General features: G+C 47.6%; 1 protein-coding gene across 1 annotated transcript in view; it reads left to right on the top strand.

Annotated features, from left to right (window-relative positions):
* Positions 1 to 1,366: 1,366 nt before the first annotated feature.
* Positions 1,367 to 9,943, top strand: part of SORCS3 (sortilin related VPS10 domain containing receptor 3) — a 317,614-nt gene continuing 309,037 nt past the window's right edge. The window contains exon 1 of the mRNA XM_009908219.2: positions 1,367 to 2,036. Coding sequence (XP_009906521.2) covers positions 1,434 to 2,036 — 603 coding nt within the window. The 5' untranslated portion in view covers positions 1,367 to 1,433. The remainder of the gene's footprint in view (positions 2,037 to 9,943) is intronic.

Genomic DNA, 9,943 nt, shown 5'->3' with positions numbered 1-9,943 from the left:
TTAATATAATGCTAATTATTGACACTTTTTAAGGGAGGAGGAGAACGGGGGAAGGGCGACCGTGGGTTTGATCTGAAGAGAAAGTACCGGAGTGTTGCTGCAATGAATCGCTCCGAAGGAACGTGGCACGGGCACGAATGGCTCTGACAAGGCTGACCCCCCGGGAGGATGGGGGGTGGCTCCGCAGCCGTGGGAGGCAGCAGCCTGCCCTCTCCTCTTAGCACCGTGCGATTACTCACGCCCTATCCGGGGGCTGAAGCTGGAAAGGCTCCTTAGGCTTTGCCAGCAGAGAGCAGGTGACCTGGTCGGGGCAAATGTTGCATCCCTGCGATGGGAGCGGGAGCATTGCAGTGTCATGACCTAAAGAAACACACCTCCTTTGCTCCTTCTCCCAGCGCAGTCCCGAGATGCTACTGCCGTGAGCCGCCTGCATGTACTGCCCTTTCCTGGCCCCTCAATAAATCTTGCTAGTCTCCATCCCTGGAGAGCGGGGCAAGGTGGCTGGGATTCCCACGCACACGCGCGGATTCCCATGGCCGGGAAGCTCCGCTCGAGACGGGCACAACCACATGCCCGGAGCGGGCTCTGGAGCGCTGCTGCTGAATGGCTGAGTCCGCCGGTACGCCGCTACACAGAGGAAGTCACTCAGGAGCTACTCACCCCGGCTGCTTTGCCCTTTATGCCCCTTACGCACATCCAGCCTTTGTGCATACATGTGTGTGCATACGTACAGGGCGAGGAATACCTACGCTGCTGTAAACACGAGTATATGTAAATATACATCCGGAGAAACACCGAATGACGGCTGCCTTGTCTCAGGCAGGCGCACACATACCAAATCAGGAGAAAAGGCTGGGTGATGCTCCAGCTGATTCGGTGCGGCGCGGTGTCCCGCTCCCGCCCCCGGCCCCGCTCCCGGCCCCCGGCGGCGCGGCGCAGCGCGGCTGGTGACTCGATGGTGTATTTCAGCGGCGGCGGCGGCTTGGCAAGGCTCGGGGCTCCTCCCCCCGTGTGGTGTTACCCTCTCACTTGATCAAATCCTTGAACGTGAACAGTTTCACTGAAAAGCACTTTTCAAAAAAAAAAAAAAAAAAAGAAAGAAAAAAAAAATCCTCCAACAGTAAGGAACGGAATCCAACTACCGGGGAGAGAGTTGGTGGTTGTTTTTTTTTTCCCCTTCTTTTTTCCTTCTTTTCATTTTTTATTTTTTTTTTTTTTCCTGGTCATCATCTCAGAGGCTGAGAAAGGGGGAAGAGAAAGAAGGAGAGCGAGAGAAAAAGAAGCCTTTTGCAAATAATGTTATAATTGGAATCTGGTCTCTTTCTCCTTAAAAAAAAAAAAAAGTAAAAAGGAAAAAAAAAAAAAAGCAGCCCTAAAGGCAGCTCCTTGTCCCCCCCTCCCTCTCCGAGCCCCCCGACTCGCTCTGCAAAGGCATGGAGAAGGGGACTAACTGCTTTCCGACCTGCCACACCGTTTTTCTCGCCTGGACATGGCTCTTACTCCTCTCTTGGTGTTGCACCGGCGCCGAAATAACTTGCCGATCCTGCTCGTCTCCGTCGCCCTCCTGGCCGTCCTCCTCGGCTCGCCTTAGGCAGGAGCAGCGACAGCCACAGCCGCCGCCGCCGCGAGGATTACGGAGCTGGCCGGGCGGCAGGGCGCGGGGCTCGGCCGAGGCGGCGGCCGCCGCGGAGCCCCTGTCGGGCAGGGAGTCGGGGGGCCGCGCGGGGCCGCGGGGAGCGGTGCTTCGCTCGGCGGGGGCGGGCGGCGGCGCGCCCGAGGGTCGGGGCCCGGCGGCGCTACGGACCCGGCGGAACAGCGAGGGGCGCCGGGTGCTGTCGGCGGGCGGCGGCCGGGGGTTGCCCGCCGCCGAGGGGCAGCGCGGCGGCCGGGCTCAGCCCCACGGGCCACTGGAGGAGGGCAGAGCGGCGCGGCTGCGAGGGGCAGAGGAGCTGAGGCTGAGCAGCACCACCTTCGCGCTCACCGGGGATGCGGCGCACAACCAAGCCATGGTGCACTGGTCTGGACACAACAGCAGCGTGAGTACCGCCCCGCGACCCATCCCGGCCCGGTTTGACGGGGAGGGAGCCGTGTACCTAACCGGGGGGCGGGATGGTGCCGCGCTTGCCGCTGCGGCTCGGGGTGCGCGGAGGAGAGGGGCGACCGGCGGCCACCTCGCTCGTACCGCCAGGATGAGTGGGACACGGAGTGATGGCAGCAGAAAAAGAGAAAAGTTTTCCTGTCGAAAGATGAAGGAGAATGGGGACACCTTTCTCTGCCCCCGCCCCCGGAGACACAGCTGTGATCTCCGGGATAGCGCGGTCGGAGAGGCGCCGGGGGCCGGGCTGGCCGGAGCCTTCTCCCTTGCGCTGGGAAAGACCACAGCTCCCTACTCCCGTCCGTCCCATGTGCTTGAACAGCTGGGTCCCCTTTCTCTCTCTCTCTTCATATGTAATATACAGCTCGGCACGCTTCGCTGCTTCTGTGCCAGGGGATGAATGATGTCCAGCGGTAGCGGAGAAGCCCTCCTGTTCCCCCTTGTGCATGCTGGTGACAGGAGAGATCATGTTAATTCATTTCGGGGTGGAACCCCCCCTCCCCCCATCACTGTAAGGGGCTCTGAAAGGTAGCAGGTAGTGTAGGCACAGTGAAAAGTTTATAAAAGATCGACGGCATCTCATGCCTTTTCCCTGAAGTCAGTAATAATGAGTCACTGCGGTGTCCCTGAAAGTCTGTGGGACTGCGTGTGCGTGTAGGGGGTGTCCCAACAGCCCACATGCTATTGTGCCATGGTAGTGCCGGGCCCTCCCTCGCACCCTGCTTTCCAATGCCCGGCAGATGGCTGTAGGCAGAACTTAATTTTTCTTTTAACTTGGTATCAGAAATACTATTTCCATTCTGATGTAAAGTCTGAGAACAGGTGTAATTGAAAGGATTCCGGGAAACCTTTATGTCTGGTGACAACGTTGCCATTATTCTGATTATTATAGCTTGTCCCTGCCTTGGAAATGGCTCTTTTATTGTTTTACCACTATTGGAAATAGACATAAAGCAATTAAGAGCACAAACCAGATTGGCTGGATTTTCAGATACATTCTTCATGAAACTTACTATTCATTAAAAGCCAAATTGTCTTGTCTGCCTATGCATCAGCTGCAGCTTCATAATGTGCAATTCAACCACCTCTTTATTTTCTTGAATGGAAGTTTTTCTTTCTCTCTCTTTATTAATACTTAGGCAATAATTCTGACAGCAATGTAGATGTTACTTTGATTTAACCAATTTTTAAAGGCAGTTGTGTTTGCCAGACATGAATTCCACTCTCGTTAAAGATGAAAGCAAACATCCGAGAGAAAACAGCTGTATGGTATATTTTAGCATTGCACTTGTCTTGAGGAGTGTTTATCTTTAATATAACACGGTATGGAATGAAGACAACAACCTATATGCCTTCTCTTACATTTAAGTGCTGAATCAAGGGTTGTTGAGCAAAAAAAAAAAGCCAAAATCACCCCCCGCCCCCCGCTTGTCAGCATGCATTGCCGATAGTTTCGAGTATTTCTAGTTAAAGTAGCATAGAAAACTCATTCCATAGGCATTTGCAGGGGAAAGAAAGGTTATTTTCCCTAAAGTTTGGGTCAGCAAGTGATTGCCACAAAATTCTCCCTCCTTCCTCGCTTTCTTTTACAGAAATATGCTTTTTTATGTCTATCTAGTTTCCTTCATTCTTTTTGGGTGACTGAGACAGATAATCAGGGAAAACATCTTGATTCTTCAGGACTTTCCATTAAGATTTTGCACCTGAAGTCCTATGCACTGAAAGCTTCCAACTCAAAAGCACAAGCAAAAGTAAAAGACTGGTATTTATTGCCAGTGTGATGTTTGTAGAAAGGAAAAGCATGCACATTAATAAATAACTAGTGTTATCTTTTCGTGCTTTTCCTGGCATGAGGTTTAGCATCTGGGGATTTTTCTCTCTCCCATCTTTTTGAGGAAACACACTGCATTTAGTGATTAATTAGATTTTATTTGAAACAGTGTAGAGGGAAAGTTAAATGCTGGAGCCTGGGTCCTTTCATTTATTAGCAGAGCAGGCTGAATCCAGTGCCTGTTTTTCTTCTGCAGTTCAATTTTTACCTAATTCTACTGTTGGGGTGGCTGTGGCACAGGAACATCAAGCCATTTGGCCAAGGTCACTGGAGGAAGCTGTGGTTTCTTATGCCAGCCACATTGGTTCCCAGTCTCTCATCTCAAAGCATGTATTTTCTCAGGTCACAGTAGACATAAAGCAGCAGGAAGGCGTATTGAAATGGACAAAAGATATTAACTCATGTGCCATGATGATGCTAGATGACCTAGGAGAGCAGGTAGAACATGTCTGCATGCTATTGCTTTCAGGTTACCAAAGCAGTAGAGGCATACACAGCTTTCTTTTACCTGTTTGCTGTTACTTGAACAGACTTCAAACCCTAAGCTTTCCTCACTTATGATTTATTAAAAATACGATCAATCCAATTTCATGCATGAAGCAGTATATTTTCAAATCTGATGTTAGTGGTGGAAGATCCCTAACAACTGGATGGAATTGCAAGGAGGAAAAAAAACCATGGTAATAAAACCCCCAGGGTTTTACTGGGATGTATTGATCTACAGACAATCCACAAAAGGGAGGGCTTTGCAGCTGCTCTGTGTCCTGTTACCTATGATGTTAAAAATCTCCTACTTTTAAAAACTGAGAGCGCCTCCCTCTCCATTTCCTATCCCCCTTTTGTACAACATCCCTCAAATCTCACTTAACTGAATAAAAAATAATTCCTTCCAGGCAATGAATTTTTGTTTTCTCCATTTGCAGATAGTGAGGTCGGGATTAGGATAGAGGCAAAAGGCTGGTGAGATTGGGGAATTTGGGGTCTCTGCTTTCTCCTGCCCAGAGGCTTTTTCTATGACCTTAGGAAAGACAATTAACCTTTTTGGATCTCCTCTTCCATGTTAAGTGAGGATAGTACTACTTAGCTACCACAAAGTGGTGTTGTGGAGCAGAATTCATTTCTGCTTTGTACAATACCTGAAGATCTTCAAGTGGAAATTGTTAGGGAAATGCAAAAACATTGTTCTGTGTAGAAAGGAGGTTTGTGTTCTTTGCGTTCTTGGGAAGGGGGCTTGGCTTAATTCAGTGGGGTTTATATTAGAGAAAGGATTGTATTTGGGCTTCAAGTATCAGCCTGCCCTAGAAGAAGCATTTATTGAGGTCACTGAAGCTCTTGAGGGACCTAGTAGAGATCAGATAAAATGTTTTCTTGCTAAGGCTTTTCTGAAGGCAGGATAATTTTTAGTGAAAACTGCTGTTATTGCCAGAAGATCTGCAAGCCATTCTACTTTCAAAGCCATTCCTCTCTGAACACACTCGGCACCAATGTCCCATTCTGTGAGTGGTTGTATCCTCTACGCTTGCTTTCCCTCTCTCTAGATGGTTATGCTATTGCATGAAAATTTTTCTGGTTCTGCTCACCAGATGCTCTCTGAACTTCCTGTGAAGATGATCTGATCCTTCAGATTATCTTTTCTTCCTTCCTCTCTCCTTGATTTCTAGGATAAGGACCCGCAGAAATAAGCAGCAGTATCCTTAATGCTGTTACGGCTTTAAATCTCACTATCCTGCTTCTTGACAATAGTTTTTTTCAAGAGATTTCAACAAGCTCCACTGGACAAAACACACTTACTCAGATTGCTCTTCTGATATGAGCACTAGTGGAATGGTAAATGGAGACTGTTGTCATTAGGTTGCACAGTTGTCACGCTGATTAATGTAGTTGTTTATAGGAAGTACTTACTTCTAACCATGCTTTCTCCATGATGGAAGTACTACAGATTCTGTGGTGTTGTGGGTGGATAGTTCAACACAAGAAGCAAAGATGCACATTTTAAGCTTTCTTTTCATCTCTAGAAGACACAATTGCAATCCATTATCTACAGAGAAGCCTAGCCTCAGCTTATGATCCCCATGCCTTTGCCTTCCTAGTAACCAAAGGCAACCTTTCAGATATGAAGATAAGGAAATGCACTAAAATGCCACAGCAAGAGCAGGAGAGGGCAGTTGTCTAAGGCATGTGTAATACTGTAGTTTTCTTCAGCCATGTCAAGTTCCTATATGATCCTAGGGCTTGGATTTTTCATAATATAGAAAAAATGTCAACATTGCATATTTTTATCTCAATGCAGTGCAACAGTGCATCAAATACACCTGAGGAAGTGTAGTGTGCCTAAGGGATGTAGCTGCTGCTTGTGGAGGTCACACAATTACATTGATGCTTATAGCATGATTCTAGCTGTGAAATCTGGGTAAGGCAGGGAAAAAGCTGGTGAGAGACTGGACTGGGGGCCTTGCTTTATCTTGTCATTCAGTCTGTTTTGTCCAGAGACCCAGTCAGCCTGTGGCCATCAACTCTAGAGTTAAAATGGTTGCAAGATTCACTCCAAGACTGGGAATATGAGATGCCTGGGACAGGACTCTGGTAAATAGGAAGGTAGTAGTACTACAGCAGCCAATAGCCACCTGAAGAAGAGATCTTGTTGGTTGAAGAGGAATTAACACGTGACAACAGCTACAACGTTATGTCAGGTTGGAAATCAGTTAGAATTTGTTCTCAGAGAAAGCTGTGCAGCAAGGCAGCAGAAAGTTTTGGGAGTCTGTCTTTGGAGGTTTTCAGAACTTGTGTAGATGTGTTCTGATGGTAATAACCCTACCCTGAACGGGCTTCTGTGATTCTTTTGCTCCTGGTACTAGTCTCTTAGCTTGTGCAAGCTCTGAGGGCTGGCAGTGAAAAGCAGGTTGTACAAGTTCTCGCAGTGAAGCCTGTCTCTTCCGGGAACGATTCTTCTGAATGCTGTTGGCAGTGTTCTGGTGTGATCTGCTAATGTACTGGTGGTTTGATACTGAGGCATTATTCACTCCCATGGCGAATTACAAGCTGGGGAGGCTGATGGGCTTGCTGTGTGCCAGGTAGTTTTTCATTAAGATGCCTAGCAATGCGGCGTGTGATGGGCAGAACGAGATGGGCAATATTTGCAATTCCAAGTAGACTGCTATGCTTGGAAGGGAGGAAGGAGAGAAAATGAATCTTTAGGCAGGCAATACTGAATTTAGTTGTCAGCCATTGGTAACTGCTCCAATAGTCCAGTTGGATTTCAGTTTAAAATGTTTACTGCTGGAGTGCAACGTGCTAACAAAGCATTCGTATTAATTGCGCTGCATTTAGTAGCTGTTTTAGTTGCTATTCTAGACTGTTTCTTCCACAAATGTCTTTTAGCTGGGCTTTGGTCTGGTTGCTTTTGAAGGCAGGCTGACTGTGTCATGATGTCTTTATGCATTTTCAGTCCTCCACTACTTCTAATGATGAAGCTTGCCAGTAAAGTCATAGAATCATAGAATCAATAAGGTTGGAAAAGACCTCAGAGATCACCAAGTCCAACCTATCACCCAACACCTCATGACTAACTAAACCATGGCTTCAAGTGCCATGTCCAGACCTCTCTTGAACACCTCCAGGGATGGTGACTCCACCACCTCCCTGGGCAGCACATTCCAATGGTCACTAACTCTTTCTGTGAAGAACTTTGTCCTCACCTCAAGCCTAAACTTCCCTGGCACAGCTTGAGACTGTGGCCTCTTGTTCTGGTGCTGGTTGCCTGGGAGAAGGGACCAACCCCCACTTGTCTACAATCTCCCTTCAGGTAGTTGTAGAGAGCAATGAGGTCTCCCCTGAGCCTCCTCTTCTCCAGGCTAAACAACCCCAGCTGCCTCAGCCTCTCCTCATAGGGCTTGTGCTCAAAAGTCCTTCTCCAGGACTTTGCCAATCTGTTTTTAATTAATATTCAAATAGAAGATGGGGAAATAAAAAGGAAATGTTTGCATGGCAATTGCTTTTATGGTTGCATTGAGTCAACAGAGCAGGAAGATGGTGTCTGGAAAAGATTTTGTGGGTTATTTCTCTCCAAGTTGGTTTAATTGCAAAGTCTGATCAATGTCCACTGGATGGGTCTTGATGTTGCTTGTGGATCCTGTGAAGCTGGCAGATTCTCTGGGCCATTACCCTGCTTAGCATAGCAAGCTGTTGATGTTTCTGGAGCTCAGAGCTCAGTAACAGAACTGCTCCTGTTCTAGGTGCCTGTCAGCAGTTTCCTTTCAGGCCTCAGTAAGTGGGCTTTTTGATGCTCAGGGATGAGGCCTGGGATTTGTGGCTAAGCTGCCACAGTGATTAAAATGCAAACAGAAACAGCTATGTGAATCTTATTTTTTTTTTTTTTAATGGAAAACATTTCATCCCATTAGATGACAAAGTATTTTGAAAATGGGTTTGAACAGATAATTAATATTAGGCAGGAGAACTCGTTTCCCAAAAGGGAGGTGGGATAAGACAAATATTTTCTTAAATGAAAGGTTGTAGGAGGATGAAACTTCTTGAGAGTTTCCAAATTTGTAGCTGGATTTGTAATAGAAAGTTTAAAAACAAACCCACAAAAGCAGTGCTGTGCATAGCCCTTCCCTCTCTCTTGCTTTGCTCTGGGAGGTGGGAGTTTGACCCACACTGTAAGCCACACTGGAGACTGATCTGGTGATGTACTTGGCAGAGCCCAACAGGGCTTTTAAGCTGAAATAACCCTTAGTTGGAAAATATTGCTTTATTGAAGCCACGCCTTTGCATGCAAGTTTATTGTTTTGCTTAAACTTCTTGCAGGAATTCAAGGCAAACAGTTTCCCAAATCCTAACTTCCCCTCAGTTTCTAGGGTAAACTGCAGCATCTTTGTTAACATTTGTTAACAATGGAATGAAGCTGGAGGTGGGGAGATTCAGGCTGGATGTGAGGAGGAAGTTCTTTACTGTGAGAGGGGTGAAGCCCTGGAATGGGTTGTCCAGGGAGGTGGTTGAGGCCCCATCCCTGGAGGTATTTAAGACCAGGCTGGATGAGGCTTTGGCCAGCCTGATCTAGTGTGAGGTATCCCTGCCCATGGCAGGGGGGTTAGAACTAGATGATCCTTGTGGTCCCTTTCAACCCTGACTGATTCTGTGATTTCTTCCATCCAAAAAGAAGGACATGGCAGTGTTTTCTTTCCTGCCTTTTTTTTGTGTGTGGGGTGTTGTGACACTGGGAACTGAATGAAGTTTGCTGGATGTTTGAGGAGTGTGGCTGTGTGAGTGTGAAACATATTTGATAAATAATCCAATGTGGAAATTTTAGGATCAATTCCCAGGCCTTGTGGCCAGAAAAGATTGATGCTGAATAATCAAAACTTTCCTTTCCCCCCCTTTCTCTCAGTCCTGAAGGAGACCCGATTGCTTGTGCATTGAAATGAGCGGCAAAGCCCTCTTACTCAAGGAGAAGCCCTGACATCGAGGCTGTCAGGATGTTTTCTTCCCTTTGTATTCTGATATGTGACACAAATGCAGTCCAGGCAGATCTGCAGACTACAGGGCCTCTGTGCCTGAAATAGCATCACTTTTAATTAGCTCCAGCGTGGACACCCTGGGGTGCAGGCTGTGTAAAGGGTGCCGGGTTGGTAGTGCGTGAAAAGCAGAGCTGGGCGCTAGAGGGAGCGTGGGCATTTGTAAAGGGAGGAAAATACTGCAATGGATGGGGAGGGGAGCTGGGTCCTGGGAAATGCATGCTGGAAAGACAGGCTGCTGAAATATTGATACGAAAACCTTCTTGGAGTCATTGACTCTGTGAAACTCCTGCTGTCTGGGATTCCCTCTGTGAAAGAGGAAAATAATCTTAGCGTGCACTCGGCAGTGGTAAAGCATTTCACCCTGCCTTGCAGCTGATACTATCTCCTGTTTGGGTCATTTCTAATTGCTGCCAGGATTTTTCCTGAAGATGGGAGTCCCAATGCTGGGATCTCTCATCTGCTCCTGTCCCCTCTATAGCCTGACTCATGTGCCTGTGAAAC

This window comes from Dryobates pubescens, chromosome 8 (assembly GCF_014839835.1).
Source record: "Dryobates pubescens isolate bDryPub1 chromosome 8, bDryPub1.pri, whole genome shotgun sequence".
NCBI lineage: Eukaryota > Metazoa > Chordata > Aves > Piciformes > Picidae > Dryobates > Dryobates pubescens.
This window is presented reverse-complemented; position numbering and strand designations above follow the sequence as displayed.